At 39.1% G+C, this 14,901-nt stretch overlaps 1 protein-coding gene across 4 annotated transcripts in view; it reads left to right on the top strand.

Annotated features, from left to right (window-relative positions):
- The window catches only part of tdrd5 (tudor domain containing 5), a 38,686-nt gene that overhangs the window by 20,341 nt on the left and 3,444 nt on the right, over positions 1 to 14,901 (top strand). For 2 of the 4 annotated variants that reach the window (XM_016993013.2, XM_016993015.2), the window contains exons 9-15: positions 1,121 to 1,341; positions 4,330 to 4,542; positions 6,252 to 6,318; positions 7,474 to 7,674; positions 9,395 to 9,556; positions 11,961 to 12,188; positions 13,874 to 14,095. In XM_016993013.2, coding sequence (XP_016848502.1) covers positions 1,121 to 1,341; positions 4,330 to 4,542; positions 6,252 to 6,318; positions 7,474 to 7,674; positions 9,395 to 9,556; positions 11,961 to 12,188; positions 13,874 to 14,095 — 1,314 coding nt within the window. The remainder of the gene's footprint in view (positions 1 to 1,120; positions 1,342 to 4,329; positions 4,543 to 6,251; positions 6,319 to 7,473; positions 7,675 to 9,394; positions 9,557 to 11,960; positions 12,189 to 13,873; positions 14,096 to 14,901) is intronic. The other 2 variants (XM_016993016.2, XM_008108920.3) reach the window with 2 other exon arrangements.

The following is a 14,901-nucleotide window of genomic DNA, read 5'->3' as shown; positions in this document are numbered from 1 at the left end:
TTAACCTGCCAATATAGTTAAAGATAGTTTTTCCATTTGTATGTTGTCAACTTTTTGTACTGCCTTGTTCAGCTCCCTTTTCAGTCTGTTAATTTTATTTCATGTAGCGCTTCCTGTTCATGGAAATTACATAACTGTATATGTGAAATTCTTGAGTGTTTGGAGAATCTGGGAGGGGAGGAATATTTTTCCATTAATCATATCCTAGTTAACTTGGTGAAACTTACTGGAGATGTATGTTGGGATAAAGATGGGGGAACTAAGAAAATTCAAATATGGGGCCTGGGGAGAGCTTTGTGGCATGGTTGAACAGCACCTCTATGTTCCTTTTGCTACCAATTATTTAATACTTAAGCTGTATTTCAAAAAAGAACTATAAAATTACATGAGGGGGAGAAGACTAGCCAGCACTGTCCACGGGATATCTACAATACCTGGATAATCAAAAGGATACAAAACAGTGGTGATTTTACTTTTTCTATGCCTCCGCCCTGCACTTCTTTGGGACTTAATGGTCTTTGGCTATGTATTGTTTATGTTGATAAACCAGTAATCTTGAAATGCTGCCGGCCCCTAATTAGCTAGCTACCCATCCACATTAAGCTTCCTTGGATATCTCAGTTATCCATGGCTTCTTGTTTACCTGTTCACCTGATTGTTACTGCTCAGGTTTAACAAGTTTCTGTGCATTACTTGAGTAGGCATTCTTCAGATCTGTTGAAAGTTGTTTTTAAAAAATCATGTTTTCATCGCATGGCCTTTCTTCCTCTTATAGATCTAAGCAAATGAATAAGATGGGGTAGGGGGAAGTCCTAATGTTTTAAAAATATGTGTAATGGTGGAAGTCTTTCCTGACATTTCACTTACCCATTTTGACTGAGAAAAATTAGGGACAGATGAAAGGGCGGTGGTTTGTGTCTTGTATGGCACTGCATAGTCCTTTCATTGGTCATGAGGATAGGTGTCTTCAGTGCTGTGTTAGTTGTATTAGAATGGATTAATCCCAAAGGTGCAGTGCTGAAAATAAATAAATGTGTCTTCAGACACTAATATTTAATAACCATGGTAGTACATTGTGGATCCTGCATAAACGGGCAGTTTTGTTATTTTTCCTTTGTAGTACTTGGATATGGAGATTCCTGGCATTATGCAGGAGATTGTGGAAAATGAAATTCCACCTGATGCTGCCCAAGACAGAAGCCTCTTTAGTCTTCCTGAGCTTGACAAGGGTACTTTGATGGGAGTATTTGTGGAATATATTGTGTCACCTTCACAATTCTATGTTCGTATCTACAGTGCAGAAACATCTGATAAACTACAAGACATGATGATTGAGATGAGGTGAGGAATAACTAGTCAGTTATGTCAAGCAGTGGCAATCCAGAGTTTGCAAGTATATTTACTAGTCTTGTGGGGAGAAGAATCTGATTGGTTTTTGTATGTTTATATTTTTGTGATATGTTCATGTTTGTTCAAAACCGTAGAGTATAAGATTGCCATGTATTTGATAATATAGATACTGGACTAAAACAAAAGTAATTAAAGGTTAAAAATGAGAAATCACATTTATGTTGACTGAAACTTAAAATAAAATCAATACTAATAATGAGATGAACACTTATGGAATTCTGCATAGGACTCACAAATCCTGCATCTATTACTTTGTTTCCCTAAGTCAGTTTGCTAAAGAATCACTTAGAATCATAGAGTTGGAAGAGATCTCATGGGCCATCCAGTCCAACACCTTGCCAAGAAGCAGGAAAATCACATTCAAAGCACCCCCAACAGTTGGCCATCCAGCCTCTGCTTTAAAGCCTCTAAAGAAGGAGCCTCCACCACCCTCCAGGGCAGAGAGTTCCACTGCTGGACTGCTCTCACAGTTAGGAAACTCTTCCTAATGTTCAGATGGAATCTCCTTTCCTATAGTTTGAAGCCATTGTTCTGTATCCTAGTCTGCAGGGCAGCAGAAAACAAGCCTGCTCCCTATGACTTACTTTCACATATTTATACATGGCTATCATGTCTCTTCTCAAACTTCTCTTCTGCAGCCTAAATATGCCCAGCTCTTTAAGCTGCTCCTCATAGGGCTTGTTCTCCAGACCCTTGATCATTTTAATCGCCTCCTCTGGGCACATTCCAGCTTGTCAATATCTCTCTTCAGTTGCGGTGACATATTGTTGGCTCATGTTTAACTTGATGTCCACAAGGACTCAAAAGATATTTTTCACATGTACTGCTGTCAAGCCAGGCATCCCTCATTCTGTATCTTTGCATTCCATTTTTTCTGTCTAAGTGGAGTATCTTGCATTTGTCCCTGTTGAACTTCATTTTGTTAATTTCAGCGCATCTCTCTAATCTGTTAAGATAATTTTGAATTCTGCTCCTGTATTCTGGAGTATTGGCTATCCCTCTCAATTTGGTGTCATCTGCAATCTTGATGATCATTCCTTCTAACCCTTCATCTAAGTCATTAATAAAGACGTTGAACAGAACTGGGCCGAGGACAGAACCCTGCTGCACTCCACTCATCACTTCTTTCCAGGATGAAGAGGAAGCACTGGTGAGCAGCCTTTGGATTTGTTCGCTTAACCAATTACAGATCCACCTAGCCGTAGTTTTGCCTACCCCACATTTGACTAGTTTCTTTGCCAGAAGGTCATGTTGAAGGCCTTACTGAAATCCAGGTATGCTACATCCACGGCATTCCCTGCATCGACCCAGCTTGTAACTCTATTGAAAAAAAGAGATCGGATTGGTCTGGCATGACTTGTTTTTGACAAATCCGTGTTGACTATTAGCATGACCGCATTTGTTTCTAAGTGTTTGCAGACCACTTCCTTAACGATCTTTTCCAGAAACTTGTCAGGTATCAACATGAGGCTGACAGGACAGTAATTATTTGGGTCAGCCTTTTTTCCCTTTCTTAAAGATAGGGACCACATTTTGGCCTTCCTTTGTATCGCAAACTGCAGGAGCACATGATCGCTTGCCCCTAAGGATCCAACCACTTTGACTGCCTTGATTAAGTCCTCTGTGTTTGTTAGGATGAGATCGAGAGTAGCTGATCCCCTTGTTGCCTCTTTTACCTTCTGGACCATAACATTTTCTGCAAGGCAGGTGAGGAATTTGTTGAACTTTGTACTCTTGGCTGAGTTTGATTTCCAGCAGATATCAGGATAGTTGAAATCGCCCATGACTACTATTATCTTTTCTTTGTGCCTGTTTGGTCAACTACTGACAGAAGCATTCATTGAGTTCTTCATCCTGGCTCGGATGTCTGTAGTAGACACCCACAACGAGATCTTTTTGAGTCCCGGTTCCCTGATTCTTATCCAGATGCTCTCAAGCTGGTTTCCCATACTGCAGTCTTGCATCTCTTCTGCAACATAACTTTTTTTAACTTATAAGGCAACTCCCCCCCCCTCTCCCCTTTGTTCTGTTTCTGTAAAAGAAGTTCTAGTCCTCAATGGCTACATTCTAGCGATAGGAGTAATCCCACCAGAACTGGGCATGTTTAACCTACAGAAGAGAAGGCTGAGAGAAGACACGATAGCCATGTACAAATACATGAAGGGAAGTCATAGGGAGGAAGGAGCAAACTTGATTTCTGCTGCCCTGCAGACTAGGACGCGGAACAATGGCTTCAAACTACAGGAAAGGAGATTCCACCTGATCATCGGGAAGAACTTCCTCACTGTGAGAGCTGTTTGGCAGTGGAACTCTCTCCCCCGGACTGTGGTGGAGACTCCTTCTTTGGAGGCTTTTAAGCAGAGGCTGGATGGCCATCTGTTAGGGGTGCTTTGAATGCGATTTCCTGCTTCTTGGCAGGGGGTTGGACTGGATGCCCCATGAGGTCTCTTCCAACTCTACTATTCTATGATTCTGTGCCTATGACATTATAAGTGTGGTATTATACTAAAAGTTGGAATTTTTTATTCCTTGTTTATTTCTCATGCTCTGTGCATTAGTATAAAGACATGTAAGCCCCCGTGACCTTCCCCTGAGCTGTTTATTTGGAAGTATTTTGCTCTTGGTAGTTGGTCCTTGTTGTGTTTGTGCAACCCTCCACTTGTTTCTCTTGCTACTCAGAATCCTTTTGAGGTCAGTGGCGGTTCTCAAACTGTGAATTTGATTTTTCATAGGAATAAAAGTCCTTAAACAGGCCTAATTTCAATCCGCTACTTTGTCTGAAAAACCAGCAGCTCTGCCAGCTTGTTGATGTTTAATGTTCAGTTTAATATGTATGTGTACAGATGTGTCTGGAGAAGACCCTGCTGATTACATGTAAGATTGTGCTATATAGTGACATATTGGAATTCTATTTTTCAGAAGATGTTATTCTTCTAAAAATGTAACTGATCGTTACATCATATCTGAAGCTTTGATCCAGCCTGGCCAGCTTTGTTGTGTAAGGAATTTGAAAGGCAAATGGTGGTACCGAGGTATCATTCATCAAATCATTGATGACCAGAAAGTGGAAGTATTTTATCCAGACTTTGGAAATATGGATATAGTCCAGAAATCTTCCCTAAGATTTCTCAAGTAAGTAAGTTGGAGGTTACCTTTTCATTAATGACTAGTCATATAACTACATAACATATAATGTTCAGCGCTCTCCAAGTTGCCCAGTCTTCTGTGTCCCACTGATTGAGGTTCTGGGTTTTAGCCTGCCACTTTTGAACTCTTGCTTGCTGAGGTGTTCTTGCGAATATCTCTGTAGATCTTAGAAAATTATTTCTTGATTTAAGGTGTCAGGGTACTGGCTGATACCCAAACAGGGGATGAGCCAGAGATGTCAATGCCTTAGTCCTTTCATTGCTGGCTGCTACTTCCCGGTGGATGTCAGGTGATACAATGCTGGCTAAACAGTATAATTTCTCCAGTGGTTTGGGACATAGACATCTTGTGATGATGCGGCATGCCTCATTAAGAGCCACATCTACTGTTGTAACGTGGTGAGATGTATTCCACACTGGGCCTGCATGTTCAGCAGCAGAGTAGCAAAGCGCAAGGGTCTTCACTGTGTCTGTTTATGATCCCCAGGTTATTCCAATCAGCTTTCGTACTAGCGTCCACTTTTGGCTTGATATTCCAGGAGTGCTTTTAAGTCAGGGCATGGTTCAGGGTAACTCCCGAGTATTTTGGTGTGCTGCATTGCTCCAGTGGGATTCCTTTCCCAAGTAATCCTCAGAGCTCGAGATGCTTGTCTGATCTTAAGGTGAAAAGCACCCGTTTGTGTTTGGATTAGGAATCAGCTGGTTTTCCCTGTAATAGGCAGTAATTTCTCCCATTAAACATGGATAAGGTGAGTTGAAATACCAGTTTTATAGGCCACATGAAACTTATTATTTCCAGCATCATGCCTTGTTCGCAAGCTTTGAAAAGATCTGTGAGTTCATGTGGTCCTTCTTACTACTTTCCCTACTTCCTGTTAATGAGTTTGCTAGTGGTTAGAGCATTGGACTGTGACTGTGAAATGTTAGAATACCCAGGGTGATCTCAGGCAAGTCACACTCGAAGCTGCAGAGAAAAGCAATGGTAACGTCTTCTGAACACATCTTACTAAGAGAATCCTTTAATAAGTTTACCTTAGGGTCACCAGCTTGAAGCACACAAGAAACTTGAAACAAAATGTCAATCTTTGTCTCCAGCTAGGAAGATAGGATAAGAGTTAATTATGGTGCATTGCAAGGGCGAGATAATGGCAAGAATAATTTAAGCTTATTTTTGGAAAATCAAATCCATGGAAATGAATCAACATTTTTGTCCAATGTAGAACATCTGCATTCAGTTCAAGGTTAGTGAGGTAGACAATAGGTATGAATCTGTCAGAGTAATTTGCAGCGCAGCAGTAGTTGGATGGAATCAGTGGAACGCAGAAAGAAGAGACATCAGAGACGTTGGTAAAACTATATACAAAGTTTTACTGACTTCAGTAATAATCAAGACAAACAGACTTTCAGACAATGGACGAACACAGGACTCTCAGCAGACAGCACTCAACTCAACTCAGATCAGAACTGAACTGATGCAATCAGTAATGCACAAACATTTGTGTCTGGACACTCCCCAGTTCCAGCCACACATCAAGGTCATTACAGCTTCTTAGCAGTTAACTCTTTCCAGACTATAGTACACTCTGGATGATGCAATCAGTATGCAATACAGGCAAGACACAAATTGCATTTAAACACTATCAATACACAAATCCCACATTAACAGAATCAGCCAATTTTTGTTTCGTATTACAGAGACAGCTATGCAAAGCTTCCTGCTCAAGCTATCCCTTGTTCCTTAGCCTGGGTGAAACCCACTAAGGTATGTATATTATTCATTTTGTAGCATTTGTTTTTATTACCACAGATATTGTTGGTAAAAGAAACAACTAGGTTATGCTAAACAGATAATTCTTACGTTGATTGATTGTATCCATTCTGGATATTCATAAATATATAATTGATGTTGCTAGATTTAGGAATTCCCAAGGATATCAATCTTTGAAAACGTGTGTGTTTACAGATGCCCGTTTAGAGCTGGCAATTTTCAACAGATGAGATATTTCCTGCTGGATAAAAGGCTGAGTTAGTGTTTAAGATTATAATGTTCCTCTATGTGTTAATTATCAAATAGACTGCAAACAGCTGCAGCAATAAAGATTCTTATCAAAGTGTAATGTCTTGTCATATATTGTTGTTAATTACCATCAAGCCAACTTTGATTTATGGCGACTATGAATGATAGATCTTTCAGCATTAATCAAAGCAAGGGACCTACATTGAGACATACCCATCAACGCTTTCAGCTAAGAGGAGCACACCTTGGCCTTCCTGGTTTCAGCCATCGCCTCTCTGACATCGTCCTTGGATGCAACGGGAGGTGGCTCCCCCAGCCCTCTAGTTGCCGAGCTCATTCCCCTCTTCCTTACAGATAACATGAGATCTTTTGCTGACCAAATGTTGAAACTGGCTGATGCACTCAAATTGCAGGTGAAATAAATCACTATCCCATGATAGTGATTTACTTGAGGATCTTGTCTTCAAAGATGTTCAACACCATTCTCCATCCTCTATGGTTCTTCTGTTTTTACCTTATTTTAAATTGTATTTGTTATGCAATGCTTTTGACACGAAATAAATAACCTTATCTTCTGCAAGTCGTGAGATAGTGTTGGACTAGCCCATCAACTGTCGTCCTACACTGAGAAAGTCCAGCAACCTCTATAGAGAGCAAAATTCAGACTTGAGCTGGCTTAATTTCCATCTAAAACTAAATTTCGTTTTAGTGGATGAGGCACAATTAAAGGCTATTCTCCTCCTGCAGACAGGGAGGGGGGGGGCAAGAAACTGGACATGGTGGGTAGAAAAATCGTGGACCTTCCCCCATCACCTGAAGAAGTAGAAGTTGAGATGCAGGATAGATAAAATTCGTTTTTCTGTTTTCCATTTTTTTAAAAATCCTTTTTTTCTCCTCAAGGATGACTGGACCCCTAGTGCCTTACTTGCATTCCAAAGATTGTGTGAACTGAAGCTACTGGTGGGTGTGGTGGATGAATATATAAATGGAGTCCTGCATCTTTTTCTTTGTGACACCAGCTCTGATGAAGATATCTACTTGCACAACATACTGAAATTAGAAGGCCATGCCTTCATCTACAGTGAGAACATTCCTTCCAAGGTGAAAGGAGGGACATTGGAGGGAGATGATATGGAATAGGGATTACATTGTCTTATACATGGGTGGAAGTGAAAACGATTCTCTTTTTATGAACTGGCATGGGCTCCAAGGTCCACCGGGGAGGTCCCCCTCTCGGTCCCACCGCCATCACAAGTACAAGTGGGGGAAAGGGCCTTCTCGGTGGTGCCCCCTCCCCCCCGCCCTGGAACTCCCTCGCTAGGGAAATTAGGCTAGCCCCCACCCTCCAATGCTTTCAGTCTAACCTAGAAACCTGGCTCTTTAATCAAGCTTTTAGATAGGTATAGAGCTCAAAAGGTTTTTAAATTTGTAGATTTTTCCACTGAAAGCACTTTATATGACTGGTTGGTTGCTATTCATTTCATGTCCGTAATTATCATGGTGTTTTATCAATGTTTATTTTAGGATTGATTGATTTTGTGTTTTTTATATATATTGATGATGTAAATTATGTTCTTACCTTTGGTATTTGTATTTTATTGCACCTTGTGTATTGTTACATTATGAGTGCTCTGTAAACTGCTCTGAGTCCCTTTTGGAAGATGGTGGTGGGGTAGAAATAATGCTTATTATTATTCCATGTAGCCATGGATAACCAAAGCTTCATAGATAAGTGTATAAGCAAAGTGTTGAGCAAAGGGACAGGAATGTCAAAATTTGGCACCATGGTTGTGCAAGATAGACCCACGCTGAACTGTGGATCTGTTTGTTTGAAGGTCAAATAAAATATATGTTGTTTAAAAAGGGAAGCAGATTGTCAAAGAAATACCGTAGATCTGTTCACTTAATTTATCCATGTCTTTCCAAAGATAAATTAGCTTAAAGTGTACTTTTAACTCTCATATACACTTTAAGTCTATATAAGTATATTTTAAACAATACACAGTTTCAAGAGCAGAATTTTTATTTTAGACTTCATAATAATAATAATAATAATAATAATAATAATAATAATAATAATAATAATAATAATTTTATTCTTATATCCAGCCCCACCTCCCCGGAGGGACTCGGGGCGGCTTAGATGGGGCCATGCCCAGACACGACAGCACAAATCAGATAAAACATTAAACCGAGCAGTAAAACTTGAACATGATTAAAAACAGTCATAAAAGTCAATATACACAATAATATTAAAATAATATTCATGGAAGAACTAGTTAAGCAACAATGGTTTACTATTATAGCTGAATTGATGGATCTTTCCTTTGGCCATAGGTTTGCCTTTGGAACTGTACTGCAATATAGAGATGTGTATGAAACCACTTTCTAAAACAGACCTGCACAACTCAGCAGTAGTAAGGGGCCAAAACAAGAATAGGCTAAACTTAGGAATACTTTCCCCTCCATGCTCAGTCTTGATTGGTTGGACTCACGTGACCAGTTGACCTCTTCCCCTCTCTCATCCCCTTCCTAACGTAAATAGAATAAGGCGGCATGTCCTAAACCTTCAGCCTCTACTGCTGTCTGCTGCCAAGATTATATAATGTGTCTTGCAGTAGGCAGCATGGATCCAGGGGAGCCAGTGAGAATGACAGTCTCTTTTGTGAGTTCACATGCTGTGTGCAGGTTATGTCTTGTGCAGATCTCTTCTAAGAGGATAGAGATCGAAAGCAGACAGATAATTGAACATTGTACATTTGGAGATTCAAACTGTCTTAAGAAGTGTTCAAACTTTTTATTTACTTTTGCCTTTTAATAGGGCTTCAAAACAATGAATTTTTCAGCTCTGTATTTGAAACCCAGTCCAAAGCAGGAGGCTGATTTGACAGAGAAAGTAGATTCCTTGCTTCAGCAGGAATCTCTTGGGGGCCTCCCAGACACAACTGATTTGGAGTTCTGCAAGAGTGAAGACGTTTTCCAGGTGGGAAAATTTGAATTGAGTAATTCTCCATCTGTTTTAAAACAGTTCTTAGCCACCTAAACTCTGCTTTGCCAAAATAGGTACCACTGAAATAATGATTTTAACAAATATTTCAAGTTTAGCCAAGATTCAAAGAACTGCTTAGGAAGGAACTTGCTGTGTATTTCTTACCTTCTACAGTATGACAAATATTTGTAATTGAGCAAGGGTTTTCTAGAGTAATTAGCAATTCAGAATGAAAATTTTCTAATCAACCTCTATAAAGCTTCCTTGGTAGACTATTAAAATATAGATTTGCATCCTGATAGGTTCTTAGTCCAGATGGCTGTTTTGCACTATGTATTTAAAACAATTGTACTTTTTCTAGAGGTTTGATACAAGGGATGGACTCTATGGATTCTAATGGCCCAGGTGAATCCCAAAAACATGCTCTTTCAAACCTTGTGAAAACTTATGCCTAGTGCAAAATGAAAGAATATTTCAAGCTGAAGTACTAAATGTTTTTTTTGGTTTTTTTTTTTTTTTTTTGGTTTTGAAATTATAGACCAAAGAAGTATTCGATAGTACAGTAGAGTCTCTGTTAACTGAGCCCTGGTTAACCAAGCATCCGTATCATCCGAGGCGCCGCCGGGGGTGTCCCTCCCTCTCCTCTCGAGCAAAGGGAGCATGAAAGAAGGAGAGGAAGAGGGAGGAGGAAGCGTCCGGAAGCGCCCCGCGATTGTAGGGACATCTCCCCGGATCTCCCTCGGCCAGGCCCTTGCTGGAGGAAAAGGTTTCCTCCAGGAAGAGCCTGGCCGAGGGAGATCCGAGGGGCGTGGAAATACAGTCTTGCTTCTGACCCTTCCCTGATCGAATCCTTATCCTATACATTTGTTTTCAGATGTTGGACAAATGTACACATTTCACAATGTGAAAGGTTTGCAGGATCTACCAAACACATGGAAGACCTAAACCTACATCCTAAAATTTTCCCTATAACTTGTTAATTCCATTTGGTTCCTATGACGATTCCACCCAAAATTAATTATTGCATATTCAGATTGAGACCTTATCTTGTCATCTCACCCCCTACAAATTCATATTAGCTGCTACAAAGGAAAATATATTAATAATTGTACACAAATGATATATTTTTCCAGAATGGTTATGTCTGTCCCACCATATTTTGAAGAGATTGTAAATCTATTGGTTCATACCTATGTATTTGGCTTATGACCCAACATAGTAGATTTCTGGACTGTTATGGTTCATTTTGTCATTAAATATATCAGTGAATATCTGTGGTGGCATCAACTTTTACTTAGCCAGCAAGCATTCTGGAAGGACACTATACAGTGATTCTTCAACTGACTGCTAAAAATCTCCTATAAGACTGCACAGATTTTGTTCAAAGTAAGTGTTCCTTGACCATGAAACATTCCATCATCTTAGCCCAATGTTTATTGTTAATCTTGATTTTTCATTTTGCTTTGTATGTGTTTGTTGTTCTTGATGTTTGTTCTCTTTGCCTGTTCTTTAGCGATGAACATGTATTAAATACATAAAAGCTGTAAAAATCCAGTGTACTATTACTACCACTATACGAGCTAATAAAACGTCCAATAAAATTAAGATAAAAAAGCAGCAGCAAATGGAGATGGCAATTCCTATTGTAATGCTTCTCTAGTCCACATGGCAGAGGAAGTAGCCATGCCCCCTCATCTGTCACTGGAGAGTTCTTCCACATACAGTATAGCTGCTTAGTTTGTATCTCTGGTGTGGCAACAGTTTTTGGGTGGTTTAAATACGTCTTCTAAAATGCGTCTCTCATATTTGGTCTGTGTAGTTGTTCCTGATAAGCCTTAAGATAAGCAAATGAAAGTTAGATTTTCTTTTGAAATACTGTTTTATGGACAGCCCAGGATAGTAAATAATGAATATTGAAATCTGACAAAGTACTTTTTTCAACCAAAATGCCTTGATACTGTAATACAGGCATGGGCAAATTTGGGCCCTTTGAGTGTTTTGTACTTCAACTCCCACAATTCCTAACAGATGCTAAGATGATTGGAATTTCTGGGAGTTGAAGTCCAGAACACCTGGAGGGCCAAATTTTGTCCATGCCTGCTGTAGTAGAATGGATGTAATTACAGTTTTTAAAAAAAGACTATTGGGTTATTGTTCAATATCCAGTTTTTAAATTAAGATCTGTAAACAAATAGTATTGTTATGGTGTATTACAAAACCATGGTATAAAGGTGTATTCTGTGATAATTTTCTTTTATTCATATGTTTATCTTCAATAAATAATATTTTGTGGGAGAGTGTCCAGTCCATGGATTCTAGAAAACTAAACATGTTAAATAAAACTGTATTTCATTTTAAAATTGACAGCACTGTAACATTTCCTTGAATATATTTCTAGGATATAGCCAGTCCATGCCTAAACTCTGAAATGCCATACCTGGAACCTGTAAATTTATGCAAGGAAGTTTGGGATGAGCGTTCGATGCCTTTTGATTACTATGAAGAAAAGAAAAATTGTGATACTGATGATAATTTGTGCTCAGATATTGCAGTATTACCCTGTCCGATACCAAACTGTGGAGAAAACAAGAATGAGATTCTGCAGAGCCAAGATTTCAGGCCTGAGGTAGTGTTTAGTGTTGTGGGAAGGGAGATGGGAAAGCAGTTAATGATGGTGCAGCACTTTCTTAATTTTCTTAGCCATGTTTATTGTTCTTTGTTATCTTTCTTGATGTGACTAGAAGCTATGCTCTATATGTAAGGGGAATACAACATGTCCATGAGGCATTTTAAATAAGACAGTGACAAGTATTCCGTATTTTCACATGTATGTTCAAATGATAATAAAAGAGGAAAGTGTATGAGTATAAGGGTAGCTCCACGGTTATTTGAACTGTATATGAGAGAGATTTTTTTTACATTTTGAATATAATTCCAGTTCACTGTGAAGGTCTTGTCAAATATTTTCCAAATTTTTTTTTTAAAACAATTTAAATAAGATCTGTTTATACCTCACAACCTCTGAGGATGCCTGCCATAGATGTGGGCGAAACATCAGGAGACAATACTTCTGGAACATGGCCCTACAGCCTGGAAAACACACAACAACCCTGTGATTCTGGCCATGAAAGCCTTCGACAACATATTAAGATCTGTTTAATCCTGATAGAGACAAATACATTTCTGGGTAACGGAATCGAGGATCTTGAGAATAGAGAGAAGCAGTTAAATATTTGTTGTGGGGCTGTTCTGGAGTGCACATGGTTATCAGGTTGAATGATTTATGCCAGTATCTGACACTGAAAGCTATGATATCAAATACATCCAGAGATCCATGATCTATGCCCTATCCATTAACAAACCATCTGGTAATATATTCCCTTGTTTTCTTTAAGAAAGTCTTGTCTGAACTCAATGCTGTGCCAGCTTTAAAATGCAAGGACAACACCATACTAGTATTCCAAGATCTGAAACACTTAGAGAAGTTTTAAACCTCTAACTGTTATGCTTCACAAGGATGGACTTTGCTACCACTTACACTTCCCCTTCAAAATTAATTGTAATGAAGGATGTCATCAATATGATAGCAGTTTGATACATGGAATTTCTAGACCTCTTCTTATTGCCTTAAGCTTCCCAGTTTCAAGAAAAAATGAAGAGAAGATCAGAAGATTCCCTCTATTCTCACAATTATGCAAGCTCTCAAACGACAAATGGTTAAGGAAAAAGCCCTCTAATGATAAAAAGATGTCATGCTTCAACCAAAAACAAATCTCTTTAATCTCCAGATTAATTTTCAACCTGTACATCTTGTTTTCTATGATCTAAATAAATGTAAGCAATTCAAATTACAATATATGGGAGCTATTCAACAAAGACGAATCAGAAACCAAGGAGGAGTAGGCTCAAATTCCCCTGCTCTCACGACAGAATTAGCTTCACTTACAACAGATCATATCCTTTACATTGTTCCTAATGCCTATGCGAGAGGTCTCTGATTCTGTCACCCTGTATATGAACACATTATTACCCAATAAAGAACAGTCAGATCTGCAAATAGATGGTAGGAGTTTCTTTGGGGAATGATCTTGCCCACAGAGCATGATAGGAAATCTGATCTGTAGTCAGTGATCCCAGAACCTGACTTGCTGAAAGTTGGAGCTCACCTCCTTTTAAATCCAGTTCAGTCACCACCAAGGAAAATGCTTAGAATAATACACAAATGGTATCTTAACAGTGGGCAGGAATAACAAAAAAGCGCTTCCTGATGTACTGATAGCACTGTTGCGTTTCTACTGAATATATATCCAGGATACAGCAAGCCCATGCCTAGACTCTGAAAATTCATACTTGGAACCAGTATGCAAGGAAATTTGGGATAACACTTTGATAACTTCTGATTACTATGAAGAAAAGAAAAATGGCGATATTGATGATAATTTGTGCTCAGATATTGAAATATTTTCCTGTCAAATGCCAAACAATGAAGAAAGCAAGAATGAGACTCACCCTAGTCAATATCTGATGTCTGAGGTAGTATTTGTTCTGTTTGAGAGGAGGGAGGTGGGCAAGTGGTTGAGGGACACGAATGTGGTGCAACACTCTCTTTTGTCTCATAGCCATGGTTATTGTATTTGTTAACCTCCTGGATGTGTCTCCCTTCTTGAATGTTCACAACTGTTTGTCTTGAAATATACTCTACTCTTTAAGATAAATTGTAAATACAAACAGAAAAGCATAAAAAGAAACAAAAACAGAAATCCCAACATCAGCATAATAGTCAAATAACAAATACTAAAGCAACAAAGATCTAATCAGCCAAAATACCTGCATAACAACAGCTGGTGTCAAATTCCTGCTAACAGGGCATATCTGTATTGCAAAATTAATGCAGTTTGGCCACTAGTTTAAGTGCCATGGCTGAATGCTATAGAATCCTGTGGAATCCAGGGAGTTGTAGTTTACAAGGTTTTTAGCCTCTGCTAAAGAGTTCTGGTGCCTCACCAAACTATAAAGGATTCCATAGCATTGAGCCATGGCAGAGTAATGTCAAACTGCATTCATTTTAGGATGTAGATGCAACCAGAGGCAGGCTTTCAACTAGCATTTTTCAGCATATACAAGTAGTTTCAGGTTTTGGAAGATTTCCCTTTAAGGAGGACTTTTCATTGCAGTAGTACCACTGCTAAAAGTAACCTTTTAGTAACTTTTATATTATGTTGTTATGCTGCTAGGCTATAATTTCCACTGCTGCCCTGAGATCTGTTTGACAGAATAATACAGGGGCAAAGAGAAAAAATAGGAAAATCCAAACTATTCCAGTCCTCTCTCTTGAGCTC

This window comes from Anolis carolinensis, chromosome 4 (genome assembly GCF_035594765.1).
Source record: "Anolis carolinensis isolate JA03-04 chromosome 4, rAnoCar3.1.pri, whole genome shotgun sequence".
NCBI classification, from domain to species: Eukaryota; Metazoa; Chordata; class Lepidosauria; order Squamata; family Dactyloidae; genus Anolis; species Anolis carolinensis.
The sequence above is the reverse complement of the archived record's forward strand: the minus strand, read 5'-3'. Positions and strand labels throughout refer to the sequence as shown.